Source organism: Nerophis ophidion, linkage group LG22 (genome assembly GCF_033978795.1).
Source record: "Nerophis ophidion isolate RoL-2023_Sa linkage group LG22, RoL_Noph_v1.0, whole genome shotgun sequence".
Lineage (NCBI taxonomy): Eukaryota > Metazoa > Chordata > Actinopteri > Syngnathiformes > Syngnathidae > Nerophis > Nerophis ophidion.
The window spans coordinates 23,117,481-23,135,033 of NC_084632.1; the positions used below are offsets into that span (position 1 = coordinate 23,117,481).

A 17,553-nucleotide genomic window follows, 5' to 3' on the forward strand; every position below is an offset into this window, starting at 1 on the left:
TCTGCCTTTGACCCATCCCCCTTGATCACCCCCTGGGAGGTGAGGGGAGCAGTGAGCTGCAGTGGTGGCCACGCCCGGTAATAATTTTTGGTGATTCAACCCCAAATCCAACCCTTGATGCTGAGTGCCAAGCAGGGAGGTAATGGGTCCCATTTTTATAGTCTTTGGTATGACCCGGGGTTTGAACTCACAACCTACCGATCTCAGAGCGGACACTCTAACCACTAGGCCACTGAGTAGGATAAAATATTGGCTATATACTACTAGGAGCTAGCAGCTACACAACAGCTAAGCACACAATGACACACTATCTAGACCTGTGCTTCTCAATTTTTTTTCTGTTACACCCCACAGGAAGAAGAAAACATTCCACCCCAACACACACACCATTTTCTACCGCTTGTCCCTTTTGGGGTGGCGAGGGGTGCTGTGCTGGAGCCTATCTCAGCTGCAGTTGGGCAGAAGACGCGGTGCACCCTGGACATGTCGCCACCTCATCACACTCTGTCTCAACTATAAGTGATTTAATCAGTCCATAAAATTGTTATAAGTACATCTCTGCATTAAATTGCATCTTTATTGACATTAAATAAAACAAAAAAAGACAAAAGAAATATAGAACAATGAATATTACCTTTATTTTTTAGTCTGTAACAGAAAAGACTCAAAGTGCATTCTTATTTAAATTACTGGTATGAACGTTTTTTAACCGATTTTGATATTGAAAAAACAACAATTTGTGCTGATTCTTTTTTTCCCCCTAAAAGCTGAGGAAGTCAGATTAATGGCTACCATGAGCATGTTTTGTAGTGCACAGCTCTTCAAAGCGGGGTTTGAAGCATGATACTGATAAAAAATGTTCCATGGTGTCACACGCGGCCCTCTGGCCCCGCACCGTGCCCCCCACAGGGGGTGAGAGTGGCCCTCCCATATATTTGAGAAGGTTTGAGCTAGACATATGTAATAAGTGTCCTTAATTGAACAATATTGCAGTCCAAATCAGCACATTTGTCAATATAACTGAGTATCAAATGATTACAGTTGCATATTACTTATATATACAAAGTCTTTAAGGCATAAGCGTATTAAAAAGTATTTAGTAACAAACGTGTCCGCATCAATTAACGTACAGCGTCATGAGCTTAACTTAATTATTGCGTCCACGAGGTGTCACCAAAAATACTTAGCACTCAACTTCAACTTAAAGGCCTACTGAAATGAGATTTTCTTATTTAAATGGGGATAGCAAGTCCATTCTATGCGTCACACTTGATCATTTTGCGATATTGCCATATTTTTGCTGAAAGGATTTAGTAGAGAACATCGACGATAAAGTTCGCAATTTTAGGTCGCTAATAAAAAAGCCTTGCCTTTACCGGAAGTAGCAGACGATGTGCTTGTAAGTTGCAGTGTTCCTCACACCTGAACATTGTTTATAATGTGAACCTCCAGCAGCAATAGCTATTCCGACCGAATTTCCCCATTAATTTGAGCGAGGATGAAAGATTCATGGATGAGGATATTGAGAGTAAAGGACTAGAAAAAAAAATTAAAATAAAAAGTTTAAAAAAAAAGAAAAAAAAGGCGATTGCAGATGTTATTACACACACTTACTATGATAATTCTGGAAAATTCCTTTTCTGCCCATTGTGTTAGTGTTTAAGTGAGATTAAATAGTACATAAAGTCGGAGGTGTGTGGCCACGGGTCCGTGTGTTGACTCAGAGTCTCTGAGGCAAGTCACGCTGCTGGAAGCACCGCTGATGTCGCCAATGTCGCCGGTAAGAGCAAACTTATTACCACAATTTTCTCACCGAAAACTGCTGGTTGACATTCGGTCGGGATCCATGTTTGCTTGACCGCTCTGATCAATAGTAAAGCTTCGCCTTTGGGAATATTAAACAAGGAAACACCGTGTTTGTGTGGCTAAAGGCTTAAAGTTCCCACCTCCATCTTTCTACTTTGACTTCTCCATTATTAATTGAACAAATTGCAAAAGATTCAGCAACACAGATGTCCAGAATACTGTTTAATTATGCGATTAAAGCAGACTACTTATAGCTTGGATCGGGCTGGAAATTAATGTCCGCTACAACCCGAGACGTCAAACGCACGCGTCATCATACTGGGACGTTTTCAACACGACACTTGGCGCGAAATTTAATATTGCGATTTAGTAAACTAAAAAGGCCGTATTGGCATGTGTTGCAATTTTAATATTTCCTCATTGATATATAAACTATCAGACTGCGTGGTCGGTAGTAGTGGGTTTCAGTAGGCCTTTAAAGACATTAGGGCAACTAATCTTTGTGTTCTATCCTTTTGGTCACATCATCACTCGGATTCTAGCGTACCAGCGTGGGTGTAAATGGAAAAACTTTCATGTGGCCCCTCGTCCCTGTCTGCTTTAATTTGTGCGGCAATTCCACTTCCTCCAAACACAAAACTTAATAATCCTATCGTTCATAACTCCATTAAAATATACACACAATTTAGAAAACATTTTGGACTCCAAGTTATGAGTCTCTCCAGCCCAATAGCATCAAACACATTCTTTCCTCCATCATTGCTGGATGCTACATTTAGGATCTGGGAAAGGCAGGGGCTGAAAACGTTCCAAGATCTTTATATTGGAAATGTTTTTGCTTCCTTTAAACAATTATCTGTTAAATATAAATGACCACCCTCTCATTTTTTCAGATACTTACAACTAAGGCACTTTGTGTCTGCCTCCATCCCGGGGTCCCCTGCCAAACCTCCTGATAATGTCATAGACGAGGTAATATCTTTTAACCCAACCAAAAAAAAAGCCATTTCTATAATGTTACGCTTGATATCTGGTTTGGGCTCTCCCTTCATGTCGGCTATCAAAGAGGCTTGGGAACACGATCTCAAAGTTCGTATTGCTGAAGCAGAATGGACTAAAGTTCTAAAACAAATTAATTCATCCTCCATGTGTGCAAGGCACGCTCTAATTCAGTTTAAAGTGGTACACAGAGCTCATATTTCTAAATCTAAGCTTTCCAAAATGTACCCTGATATTGATCCAACGTGTGATAAATGTAAAGCCGATGAAGGCACTTTAATACACATGCTGTGGACCTGTCCCAAAATAAAGAAATATTGGGAAGGTATATGTGAAGCACTTTCTTGTGTACTCGGGGTTAACATTACATTAAATCCTCTTTTGCTACTTTTTGGGGTCACTGGGGATGGGTCAGGATTACCTGTCGGTGGTCGAAGGCTCATTGCCTTTTCAACCTTATTAGCGCGCCGCTTGATCCTCTTGAAATGGAAGGAAGCTGCCCCACCCACAGTTTCACACTGGGTAAAAGACGTTTTATATCATCTCAAACTAGAGAAAATTAGACTTGTGATGAGGGGTTCTGAAAGGAAGTTTTATCGGGTGTGGAGGTGTTTTCTGACCTTTTTTGACCAACCATCAACAAAGGTACAACAGTGATTTTTATTTTTTTAACAGTATTCTGGTTGGTTTACATACTGAAGGTCTACGTACAGTATATTTATGTTTTATGTCATTACTGTATAAGTGACAGTCCAAGCAAGGTTTATTTTTTATTTTTTTTATTTATTTTTTTAATATATTTTTGTTTTTTTTGTGTTCCTTTCTGGGGTGGATGTTTGTTCTTTCTCTTCTATGTATAAGTATTGTTATTTCTATTTTAGCTTTATTTTATTTTATTTAATTTTTCTTTTTGAAAAAAAAAAAAAGTTTATTGCTGTTTTTCTGTTCTGGTCATCTCTGTTTAAACATTAATAATAAAAAAATCAAACACCAAAGACATTAGTCCATTCCAGACTATGAATAATAAAGAGGTTCGCATTTTTCATACTCACCATTGTTCTTTGTAATTTCACTTAATTAAGCCTTTTCTGACATTCCACACTTCAAAATAATACATGTATGAATGATTCGTAATGATATTGTGTCAGATCAATGTCCGCATTTTGTTATGTTTGCTTGGTATACAGTACTGTATAGTGCTTTATATTGTCTTCAAAGTGTACGAACGTATACTAAAATATGGATGTTTGTCGAGGTTGGAACCCATGATTCATATTTACATTGTTTCCTATGGAGAAATGTGCTTTAATATAGAAAGTTTCTATATACAAACTGTCATGATGCGCGGTCCGGATCTGTCAAGACATGGTTTTGGCAGCTTACTGTGAGGTTTGTTCTCCCAGGATGCAAATGGACTATTCCGGACAGGACTTCCAGGTAGGAACATATTTATTGATCAATTAATCCTACACATCACAAAAGACAGGAACCAAACAATAGGAAAGCGTGCTGTCCGTAAGAGAGGCTAAAGAACAAAAAACTTAACGCAGGAAACATAGACGCTAACACTTAGCATGAACTATGGACATAGAGAACTTGTCAAACTGTGGCATGAAATAAACGAGACTTATGTAGTCCAGCCGTGAGGCAAAAAACTAGCATAACTTTGGCATGGAACAACTAATGACGCCATGACGACTGACTGGCAAAGGCAGGCTTAAATAGTCCTCTGGTTAGACGCAAGTGCGTGTCCCGAACACCAGAGGCAGGTGAAAATCATAAGTTGCTATGGTAACTAAAACAAACCCAGGTGTCAAACAGGAACTAAAAGAGTCCAAAACTAACAGAACATAACAAAAACATGGTCCAGACCCCGGATCATGACACGAACCCTGTTCAAAAACAATTAACTTAGTAAATCGAAGTTTCACTGTACGAGTGTTTTGAGGTATGAGCTGTATCAGAGAACCTATTAATCTTGTATCCTGAGGTACAACTCTACATATAATATTTCAAGCATGAAAACAGGAAGATTGCAGAATTTCTCAATAAAAAGACAACGAAAGATCGCTGTACCTTGTAGTAGCTGTCGTCCGCTCCCAGGGCCTTGGACAGCCCAAAGTCACTGATTTTAGCAAACTGTTGGTTGACCAGCAATACATTGCGAGCTGCTAAATCTCTGTGCACAAAGTTTTTCTCTTCCAGATATTTCATCCCCATGGACACCTGGTGCATCAGGTTGACAACGTTCTCCACCGTCACTGTGTCCCTGCGGTTATAACGGGAGAAGGCGATATTTAGTAGCCATAATCAGTCCCTTCAGGATTTTGCAGGGTTTTTTTGCGTTTTTCAGAAAGTTGAGGCAAAAGTTACAAAGTTTTAGGCTTTTTTTTTTTTTTTTAATCAAATTGGGATCTTAGGACTTTGGTACTAATGTTTCAAGTGTTCCTTGTAACATCAACAAAAAATAGAAAACAAACCCCACACAAACCAATAAAGAAGACATCTAATGGCAGTAAAAACACTTACTCAGATCTCATTGTCAAATTACTGTATTGTTTTAATTTTTTATAATCCATAAGAGTAATAATTATGATTACAGAAAGAAACACCAGGAAAGGCCTCCTTATTGGATGCTGTCTGCTCTGTCATCCACAAGTTGCAGACAGACATTCTCTGTGTATGTGTTACGCTTGAAAAGTGTTTGTCCATGTCTTAAACATTCATTTATGTTCCAAAATATTTACCTCTGTACAATAAGAGCATTTGTGCATTGTTGAGAGCGATCAGAAATGTATTAAGGTAAATAAGAGAATAGCATCACACTTCAACATCTCGGACATGTAAATGCTGCCTCTTTGCTAGGTCATCATTGTCAATGAAAGTCTGTTCTTAATTGTCTTACACTGGATAAAAAAAAAAGTGAAATAAATTTATAAAACCATGTAAATTGGAAGTAAATGTTTGTATATTACTTTATCCAGAAGGCTTAGCGCCATTGACAGGAACCGGAAGTAGGTCTTAGCTTTTGCGGGAGGATGACAATTGTGACCTTTTAGTGATAACAAATTTAAATATTGTTACACGTTGTTGGTCCTGCTTTATCTACAGAAGAATTTTGATTAGATGTTTGAACGCCGCACAGAGACAAATTAATTGGGGCCAAAAAGTGCGGAGAAGTTAAAGGCTTTGGACAAAGTTGCGAGGCTGCATATAATTTGTGGAGATTGGTTGAATTTACATGAATTGGTGCAAAATCCTGGGAGGACTGCATATTATTACTTACTATCAAATACCGTCTAATATGAGTTATGATGATAATGAAGTGTGAACATAAAATCAAGAGAAACAAAATCTACCAAGTAAGAGATGCCATTTTGTTGGATACATTTTAGATAAGTCAGTGTCCATCTTGCATAGCTCAAATCTATTCTGCTATACAATCGTTACACTACTTACTCTAAAGTATATCCACATGTCATAGTTTTAGTATTCTCCCCTGAGAACTGTCATAAAAGTGACATACAGCAGTACCTCAACTTAAGAATTTTGTGAGATAATGCTGTCTCTCGGCTAATTGTTATGCTCTAGGTTGCAGGCAGACATTTGAGTTACAAGCATCCTCGCCATTAGTTGGTTTAGCAAATGTCACTCTGATCCTTGTAAGGTCCACCCAAAACATCGGGTGTTACTCGCTAGCATTAGCTTTTAGCTAAAAAACCGACCGAGCAACTTAAGGCCCGGGGGCCACATGCGGCCCGTTAAGCATTTTAGTCTGGCCCCCCGGACATTCCCAAATCATTTTTTTAGATCTTTAGGATGGAAAGTGTAGCTGCCATTATGATGTGCAGTGATGTTTTCTAATGACCGTAAGTCTGCAACTATACTAAGTATTTCAATGGTCGGAATCTGCATGATATACTAGTTACTATGGTCATCTAATTAGTTACTAAGGTCAACTAATTAGTTAGTATGGTAATGTAAGTCACTGCAGCTCAGACAAGGCACCATGCAGTGTGGGTTGGGAGCGTTTCCACAGAGTGTTTCCAGAGCCTGAAATGTGGATGTCAGGGACAGACGTGGAAGGAGATTTTTACAACAAATTTCTAAAGCTTAGTGGTAAAACAGATATATCAGATTGTAGGTGGTGTTTTTTTTACCCTTTGCGTTCCAATTTCACTGTGTTTGCTGCATTTTTTTTGCGTTTCGCTTGATTGTATAATATGTGAATGGAGAGGGGGTGCGACATTCATATGTTTTCAATATTCAGTGTTTTATCCTTCGTAGTTAATATCGTTATACCCACATTATTGTCATGTACTTTCTGGGTGTCTCCTTCAGTAGAACATTTTGAATTGAATTCCGTTTTTTAAGGCAGTCTGTTTGTAGCATTCAATCACACATTATTGTAAGGTTTTGTATTAGTGTTCCTAAAAATAGATATACCGGCCCCCAGACACATTTGTTTCTCTAAATTTGGCCCAGAGTCAACATGATTGCCCAGGCCTGCTATGAAAAAATACAACTTTGTTTTCTATTCATTGAAAGGAAGAAAGTGAGAGTGAAGGTCAGAAAAAAAATCATCAAAAAAGATGACTGTGTACTCCACCTGGTGGAGAAATTCGAGTGTATCACTGCTCGTCTGCACCATACTAACGCAGAATGACTCCAACGCCAGCCAAGAATGTTAAAGTAATATATAAACGGCCGATATTTATCTATGAAAATATGGATCGGCTGCTGATGGTGTGTTTGACAGAGAATTAGCCAGAAGGAGATACAGTACAACAGTGGTTCTCAAATGGGGGTACTTGAAGGTATGCCAACGGGGTACGTGAGATTTTTAAAAAATATTCTAAAAACAATTCAAAAATCCTTTATAAATATATTTATTAAATAATACTTCAACAAAATATGAATGTACATTCATAAACTGTGAAAAGAAATGCAACAATGCAATATTCAGTGTTGACAGCTAGATTTTTTGTGGACATGTTCCATAAATATTGATGTTAAAGATTTCTTTTTTTGTGAAGGAATGTTTAGAATTACTGCGATGATGTGGCGACTTGTCCAGGGTGTACTCCACCTTCCGCCCAATTGTAGCTGAGATAGGCACCATTGCCCCCCGCAACCCCAAAGGGAATAAGCGATAGAAAATAGATGGATGGATGGATGTTTAGAATTAAGTTCTTGAATCCAGATGGATCTCTTTTACAATCCCCAAAAAGGGCACTTTAAGTTGATGATTACTTCTATGTGTAGAAATTTTGATTTATAATTGAATCACTTGTTTTTTTTTCAACAAGTTTTTAGTTATTTTTATATGGTTTTTTTTCCAAATAGTTCAAGAAAGACCACTACAAATGAGCAATATTTTGCACTGTTATACAATTTAATAAATCAGAAAATGATGACATAGTGCTGTATTTTACTTCTTTATCTCTTTTTTTCAACCAAAAATGCTTTGCTCTGATTAGGGGGTACTTGAATTAAAAAAATGTTCACAGGGGGTACATCACTGAAAAAAACGTTGAGAACCACTGCCGTAGAAGTCCTTTCTCCAAAGTGAATGCTGCCATACTGCTTCATAAAATGACTGTAGTTGTTTATAGTAGATTGTATTGTATTGCTATCATACAATATATCTGATCTAAAAGTTTTCTTTTTCTTTTTAGAAGGCATGTTACATGTTAAAATTGAGCTGTTTCGGGCAAGGCACCGATTATATTTGTCTAATTCATTTAAATGGAGACGTTGATTTGAGATACAAGTGTTTTGAGTTTGTAAGTTGAGGTACTACTGTACTATATCACTTAAACATTGGTCCGTTAACAACACTTCTGAAACCATATAGATACAAAATATGTAATCTTGCATGAAACATACTTGTTTGAGAAAAGAAACTTGTTGAGAGGTCCGGCGGCAGCCATCTCCATGACCAGCATCAGACTTTCAGCCCTGCACAGCCCCAGCATCCGAACAATGAAGGGATTACTCAGCTGGTGCATGATCTCCGCCTCCTTCATCATCTCCTCCTTCACGAGCGCCTCGTTGTCGCTCTTCAGCACTTTGATGGCAACATCCATCTGGCCGCTGACGGAAACGGCGACGGAGCGTGAGCATGTCAACATGAAAGACGCAAAACTGGGAACATCTCTCACTTGTCAGCCATGAGGACTCCCTTCTTCACGCAGCCAAAATTGCCAGAGCCGAGCTCGACCTCGTCGATCATCAGCTGGTCCCTCCGAATGTTAAACTTCTTGATGTCGTTGGGATTATGATATGCGTTGAACCCGACGCAGTCCATTGGAAGTAGAAGATCATCTGCAGGCACAGCTGCTGGGGCGGCCTTGGAAGTCACATTCAGAGGAACCGAGCCTAAAACACACGGTAAATACATACCTCTTGATGTACCCACACAGTAGGGAGAACGAATAGTAGTCACACTAAAACTGCTCATCATCAAAATATTATTCATATACTCTGGGAATGTCAGAGGATAAGATAGCTGTGGTCCAAAACAACAAAAGAAGCAATCACATTCCCCACCTAAGCCTTCAATGATGTCCGACTTCAATGATTACCTCTCAAAATATCATAAATGATGTCAACACATGATCATTGCTGGAGAAATACTATACGGAAACACATTTACGCACTACTGACCATTGAGTCACAGTAACCGTGTGAAAAAACGGGTATTAAATTATAACGCATCAGCAATCAAAACATAAACCGTAAATGTCGCTGCTTGACTTATCCAACTTCCAGTCAATAAAGTTTGATTCAAAGTACACACTTCTGAAATATATATTACCTGCCCTGACCACATGATGACGACAAATACACATGTAACAATGTTAATTAAATGACAAGCATGACACACTTTAACTGTCAGGCTTGCCTCTGACAGTTTGACTATGTCTTAGTTTTTTCCTCTGCATTTGTCTTTGTTTCCTCTGTGTGTGTAGTGTTTCCTGTCAGCACTCTTATTTTGTTGGTTTCCTGTCTTTCTCCCTGAGTGCTGTGTTTCCCTTCAGATGCGGCTGATTGGCACCTGGCCACACCTGGTGTCAATCAGTCCGCTCCTATTTAGACCTGTCTTCCCATTCAGTCAATGCTGGATTATTGTATTGTCTTGTCGATGACTTCCATTTTGTCGCTCCTGTCGTGTCGTTTCATGTCGAGTCCTTGCAGCGTAGCGGTAAGCTATCTTTCGGTATCTGTTTGTAGCTTACTGTTTTTTGTTCCCTGCTTCTGTTTTGTTTTCACTCTACAAGTAACGACTTCTGTTTTCCTGTTTGCTACGCGCTAGCTTCCACGCTAGGCCCCTTTTTGTTTCTTGCTAGCTTCCATGCTAAAGACCCTTTTGTTTTCTAACTCCCATGCTAGCTCCCTTAGTTTATAATCCGCTTCGTGCGCGCTTTGTGTTTGTACCCTTTGTTTGGTTTTGTTCTAGTATTTTATGTTAAAACCATGTTTCCTTATTCAATGCCTGCGTCCGTCCCTGCATCTTGGGGTTCGTCAACAACAAACTTTGACATTAACTTAATGAGTTTACAACTATTAGTTGTAACACAAAAACTACTGTCAACAACTTGTGATCTGATTGGCTATCACAACTGTCTATCAACTCTATGTGTTCTCAAATTCATCCGCTAACGGTTCCGATGAGTATCCAATCACAGGACGCGTAAACGTCACGTTTAACGTGATTCCATCTAGAATGTGTTATTGACAACAACTTGTGATCTGATTGGCTATCGCAATTGTCTATCAACTGTATGTTCTCGATCACTTAAAGTGCAAGGACGATTATGAAGGTCCTTTTGCAGATTTGGTACAGCATGGCAACATAAGCTAGCTGAATTCTGATTGGATTCAAACTAAAAACAACAGCATCGTGAGGAGCGTAATATGACATGAAGAGAATAAGAATATTTTTTTATATTTAGGGAAAGTAAATTAAAAATTAATTTAATCTTTAATCATGATCATGATTTCTGGTTATGTTACGCCACCAGAGAAGGTCTTGCTGGTCCTGGCGGCCCAGCACTGCATTCCATAGGCCAGGTCAAAGATCAAAGCACATCAGCGTGCATCTATTGAAACATGCTTTTTGACGAAGTTTACTCGATATCAGGTTGTGATGTTGATTTGACCGTTGAAATTTGGTAATTTCCCAACCAACAACGTAGATCCAACATTGGACATTGTTGTCTCAATTTACAAATACAACTATTTTGAAACGTTGTTTCACAGTCACTTTTAAAAGGACATGTATGTATAATTAACGTTTTCTCAATGTCTTGCGCCTGCTGGGTTAATCTGAACTCAGGTATTACAAAAAAAATTAGAATATCGAGCCAAGTGTAACGATGGTAAGGATAAGGAGGCTTGGTGGTACGAGGATTGTTCTTACGAGATGCCACAGGAACTCCGGAGAAAGCGTGCAGGTAGGAAATGATTTATTTGCATAAATCATACAAAAACGAACAAAACAAGCAAACTCGAGGAGAGCGTGCAGACTGCATATGGGAAGCTAACGGAATAGCTCACAGGGAAACACCAAGACGGGACTTAGCGTACGAAATACCACAAGGAACCGATGTGACAGTTGCATGAGAGCTAACAACAGCAACAGACTGAGTGACGGGAAAAGGCAGAACCAAATAGCTCTCTGATTAGTGCTCGGTAACAGGTGAGTGTCTCGAACACTAATCAGAGGCAGGTGAACATCATTAGCACCAATGACAACCAAGAGAACACAAAACAGGGGTGCTGAAACAGAACTTAAACAACAAGTGACATAAAACGTAAACAAACTTATCTGGGCAACAGATTACAACACAAAGGTTTGTTTATTCTAGCATTCAGCTTTACAAGGTGAAACTATGACATGGACTAATAACATGCAACTCAAGATATTTCAAGCCTTCTTTTTCTATTATTTTCATGATTATGGCTTACAGTTTATCAAAACCTCGACTTAAAAATCTCAGAAAAAGTGGGCTTTTAAAGAAACTGTAAAACCACGATTAGAGATGTCCGATAATGGCTTTTTTTCCGATATCCGATTTTCTGATATTGTCCAACTCTTAATTACAGACACTGATATCAACCAATACGATGTATACAGCCGTGGAATTTTCGCCTAATTTTGTTGTGTTGCCCCGCTGGATGCATTAAACAATGTAACAAAGTTTTACAAAATAAATCAACTCAAGTTATGGAAAAAAATGCCAACATGGCACTGCCATATTTATTATTGAAGTCACAAAGTGCATTATTTTTTTTAACATGCCTCAAAACAGCAGCTTGGAATTTGGGACATGCTCTCCCTGAGAGAGCATGAGAAGGTTGAGGTGGGCGGGGTTGAGGTGTGTGGGGGGTGGAGAGGGGTGTATATGTGTCCCGGAAGAGTTAGTGCTGCAAGGGAGTTCTGGGTATCCGTTCTGTTTTGTTACGGTGCGGTTGTTCTCCCGAAATGTGTTTGTCATTCTGGTTTTGTGTGTGTTCACTGTGTGGCGCATATTTGCAACAGTGTTAAACTTGTTTATACGGCCACCTTCAGTGTGACCTGTATGGCTGTTGACCAAGTATGTCTTGCATTCACTTGTGTGTTTGAAAAGCCATAGATATTTTGTGACTAGGCCGGCACGCAAAGGCTGTGCTTTTAAGGTTTATTGGCGCCCTATACTTCTCCCTATGTCTGTGTACACTGCGGCGTTTATAAAAACCCAAAACATTTTACACTTTGAAACCGATACCGATAATTTCCGATATTACATTTTAAAGCATTTATCGACCGATAATATCTCTAGCCACGATCATTAAAAATATAACAAATAAAGACTTGACATATCTCACTTTGCATGCTATGAGTTTATCATATCACATGTCAGTTTCACATTTGAAGCTGATTGCTGACATCAGTGGACTTCTGTACTATATTCTAATTATTTGGGTTCCACTTGCAGAGCATTATTTCTTTTTACAGGTTTCCATTGTGTTGGTTATAAACTAATCGTGTAGAAACCTAGAATACACATACCGAAGAGAATAATATATACAATTTGACAGGAAAAACGCAAAAAGTCAACTCTCGTCCTCCAGAAAAAGACCATGCCGGTGAGCTCTGGTCCAAATTCCATCGCTCTTTCTTTCACAACGTGAGAAACAGTATGCTCTTGTGGAGAGATATAGCGAGTGTGACAGACAACCCGTGTGGCAACTTAACTAACCCTATTCTCCCCGACAATACAACCTTTTTTCAGCAAGTGTTTTCAGTTGAATATTTCCTAGCCTGTATAATAAATGTACTTTGAATTGATTGACAATCCTTTCAATTTGCCGGTTTTAGGTGTTGTAATGTAGGCAACTGACCTCGAGGGGTAGGTGTGTAGCTATTTAGGCCCATTCTCCTCTGCAAGAAAGAGACAGTCCATTTCATTAGATGATAAACTCAGTAAGACCAACGAAATACTTTATCATGAAGTCAAAACTTACTGTTGCTGGAAGACTGGGTAGCTCTGAAAATATATTCCACATGTAAAAATAGGTTGGAAACAGAACAAGGGAATCATCAGAATGATATAATAATAATAATAATAATAAAAGTTAGTATTATTATAATAACAACAATAATATCTTATTATAATTAAAATCATAATAATAATTACATTCATCATTATATTTAATCATACAAGCTGATTGGCACATGATTACTACAAAAATATGTAAACGTGTGAGGCCACAGTAATATTAATATATAGTTTCTAAATGTTGTGGGATATTTATGATTAAATTCAAGTATTTGGATTACATTACATTGAAGTGAATTAAATTGAATTAAATTAAATTAAATGATTTACCATGAAGTCCAAATTTATTGGAAATTATGGAAGTATCTCTGAGAATATTGCGTATTTTCAATGTAAAATTGGTGGGGATAAAAGTGAGTGAATTATTAAAATAATAATACGAATTAATAATCATAAAAATACCAATAGTGTGTTATTATTATTATTATTATATCATTATCATAATTAAATTAATATTGTTTTCTTATGGGGATTGGCATATGACCACTAAAAAGATTGTGTGAGGAGGTAATTATGATAATTTAGACATCTATTTTTAAATCTTGTAGTATATTTGTAATATAATTCAAAATCTTGGTGTTTAATTACTTATTACTAGAAGTATCAATATTACAGCTTTTTCTCTTTGAATTGCGCCTTTCTATTTTTCCTATTTTTTCATCGTGTTTTTTTAAAATCTCATTTTTACAATGAAAAACAAAACAAATCGAGGGCCGTAAAAGTCTCGCAATTTGGACACCCTCTATTTTGTGTAAGGTATTAATTTTTGCAAGTTATTTCCGCTCTCAAAAACACTCAATTGTCCTCATTACTTTCTTAAATTATGAGCAAGTTACATAAAAATTATAGTATTACATTTAGATGAATTTACAAAGATGTTGCAGACCACATGTGTGGCCCAGTTCATATATATGTTTTACTCTTTATCAAGAAATACAATTATTTAAATATTAATTAGCTATATATTTACTTTAAACACTACTGATATGTTAAGATATGATTGAGTACTTCCAGCCGCTCCGTTGACACATGCATCGCCAAGACATGTCACCAGGCCATCGGATTTCATCTTCAGGTACTCTACCAGCTAGTAAAATGACAAGAAAAACAATATTTTGGACTTAGAAGAGGCCATAAACTACATTAAATGTAATACAGGATTAATGTGAATAAATAGGACATTGTATTAAATGGATGTACCTGCCATATTGTATCAAACTGTGTCCCTTCTGGCATGGAATATTTTCCTGACTTGCCTTGGATGATTTGATAGTGATAAATACTTTTTCCATACATGACAGACAGTGCATAAGTATTAGGCTCCTCTCGGTCTCTAATGCTGAAAAGAAGACAGACAAAGAACAGGCGGTTGCTTCAAACAAGTCCTGAAAAATGTCAAGGCCGTCACTTTGAGCGAAACGTGACTTACAGAAACTTGCCGTCTGGTTGACTACCGCGATAGAGCAGTCTCTCACTTTCCTGTCGGGGGATTTGACCGTGATACCAAGGCATCCTCTCGTGGGCTGTAGTGGCGATGAGCTTTTCCAGTTGAGGAGCTTGACTGATGACCGCTTGCTTCATGGCTTCTCCCTTCAGAGTAAAAGGTTGTTAGTACTTATGTTACACAAGTCACTTTTTTTGCACATGTTGATCTGAAATCAGAGGTGGGCTGTACACAAGAGGACTAATGTGCACAAAAGCACACACTTTGGTTCGTATGTATATATACATATATATATATATATATATATATATATATATATATACATATAGATAGATATATGTATGTATATATACATACTGTATATATAATATATATACAATATGTATATATAGATATACATACTGTATATACAATATATATGTATATATTTATAGATATAAATCTATATATATGTACATATACATATATATATATATATATATAATATATGTATATAAAATATATGTATATACCGTATTTCCTTGAATTGCCGCTGGGGCGCTAATTAATCTAAAACCTCTTCTCATTCCTGCGCTTACCAAAGGCATGCGGTAAAAGTAAGCATGGGCTAATTACTTAAAATCCTCTTCTCGCTCCGGCACTTACCAAAGGTATGCAGTAAAAATTTGAGTGTGATGTAAGTTTGGACCTTAAATCCTACTGAATAGCTCTTAATCTTTTTCCCTTTATGTGATTTCAAATTACCGGTATAAAAATCAGCCTCCTCCATTTTGAAAATGACAACAGGGGAAGTGTCACTCGTGACGTCACGAGTTTGACCAGGCGGTAATACTAAGCATGTGCTAATTATTTTGGGAAGCGGGTTTGACCCGGCAGTAATTCAAGGCAGGCGCATACTATATATACATACAGTATGTATATACATGTACAGTGGTGATCAAAAGTGTTATGATCTGCTGCACGGATCATATTCTGTTTGCGTTTTTTGGGTCACTTGTGTTTTTCTTCTGGTTTTGACTCCTTCGGTTACTGTGTGTGCACTTCTCCGTTGGTTTCCATGGTTACGTATTATTTTCACCTGCCGCTTGGTTCGGTCGCACACCAGTTTTTGTAATCACTGCCTTCTCCCGTCAGTCTGTCTGGCTTCGTAATTTGCTATACGCTACACATGATGACTTCTGTTCCCGGTTCTGTACCTGCTAGCTTCTACGTTAGGCCTTTTGTCTTCTAGCTCCCATGCTAGCTCTTTTGTATTACCTTCTGTGCTTTGAACAAGTTTTTCTTTATCACAGTATGATTTATTTCTAAATAAATCATTTGTTCTTACCTTTACGCTGCGTCCGAGGCTCGTCTGCATCCCTGGGAGAATGAATCCGCATCACCATGCGACCCGGTCGTTACAAAAAGTTCACATACACAGGACATAATGTCATGGCTGTCTTGAGTCTCCAGTAATTTCTACAACTCTTATTTTTTTGTGATAGAGTGATTGGAGCACATACTTGTTGGTCACAAAAAACATTCATGAAGTTTGGTTGTTTTATGAATTTATTATGGATCTACTGAAAATGTGACCAAATCTGCTGAGTCAAAAGTATACATACAGCAATGTTAATATTTGCTTACATGTCCCTTCGCAAGTTTCACTGCAGTAAGGCACTTTTGGTCACATTTTCAGTAGACCCATAATAATTTCAAAAAAGAACCAATCTTCATGAATGTTTTTTGTGACCAATAAGTATGTGCTCCAATCACTATATCACGATCAAATAAGAGTTGTAGAAATTATTGGAAACTCAAGACAGCCATGACATTATGTTCTTTACGAGTGTATGTAAACTTTTGACCATGACTGTAATTACAGTATGCCTCAATGAGGCACCATTGAGTGAGTGAGTGTGCCACCAACCTCAAGCCCCCAGGTCTGCCTGACATACTCCTTCAACATGTGTTCCTTCAGGCTGTCAAACAACCCGGTTTGGATCGGTGTATCCGGGGAGCGTAAGCAGGGTTTCCTCAGAGCACACACCAGCCCATCAGGGTCCTTGCTATAGAACTCACACAGCTCTGAAAGCCCACAGTGTGGTTTGCCTCGTGCGATGCAGTAGGTGTTGTTAAGCTGTTTCTCAATGGTGTAATGGTGGAACTCAATGTTGCACACCATGGAGAGGACATAGCCACCCAGATTTCGGAGACACTGACGCAGCAAGAAGAGCCCGTCTGACATGCCGGCCAGCTTCAAATACTGCTCAGCGTCAGCGCGACTGATGCTGCCGAAGAAAAAGGGTAGTTCTGCTGCAGGGTCGGTGGCCATGGCGAATTCTCAGAGAGCTCTTTGGAGACCTGGATTTGTAAAGAAGACAAAAAGTAACAGAAACAGGTCGATAGAACTGATCAGGGTGTAAATATTTGATGATAAATTCCTTATAAATACCCAGTCACTTTATTAGTTTTTGTGTGTTTCTTAGTTGAATTCGGTGAGGATACACTATAATCCACAGGTGTCAAACTCAAGGCCTGGGGGCCAGATGTGGCCCTCCACTTCATTTTAATTGTCCCTCGAAAGTCTGGAAATACTATGTATCAATAGTGTACTGTAACTTTTAAAGTCAAAGTACCAATGATTGTCACACACACTAGGTGTGGCGAAATAATTCTTTGCATTTGACCCATCACCCTTGATCACGCCCAGGCAGA

General features: G+C 38.3%; 1 protein-coding gene across 5 annotated transcripts in view; it reads right to left on the minus strand.

Annotated features, from left to right (window-relative positions):
* LOC133540703 (tyrosine-protein kinase ZAP-70) overlaps window positions 1-17,553 on the minus strand; it is a 90,389-nt gene that overhangs the window by 3,923 nt on the left and 68,913 nt on the right. For all 5 annotated transcript variants that reach the window (XM_061883533.1, XM_061883531.1, XM_061883532.1 and 2 more), the window contains 9 exons: window positions 16,766-17,199; window positions 14,842-15,002; window positions 14,613-14,751; window positions 14,421-14,499; window positions 13,318-13,340; window positions 13,195-13,234; window positions 8,970-9,186; window positions 8,695-8,901; window positions 4,882-5,074 (listed from right to left, as the gene is read on the minus strand). In XM_061883533.1, coding sequence (XP_061739517.1) covers window positions 4,882-5,074; window positions 8,695-8,901; window positions 8,970-9,186; window positions 13,195-13,234; window positions 13,318-13,340; window positions 14,421-14,499; window positions 14,613-14,751; window positions 14,842-15,002; window positions 16,766-17,170 — 1,464 coding nt within the window. In that variant the 5' untranslated portion in view covers window positions 17,171-17,199. The remainder of the gene's footprint in view (window positions 1-4,881; window positions 5,075-8,694; window positions 8,902-8,969; window positions 9,187-13,194; window positions 13,235-13,317; window positions 13,341-14,420; window positions 14,500-14,612; window positions 14,752-14,841; window positions 15,003-16,765; window positions 17,200-17,553) is intronic.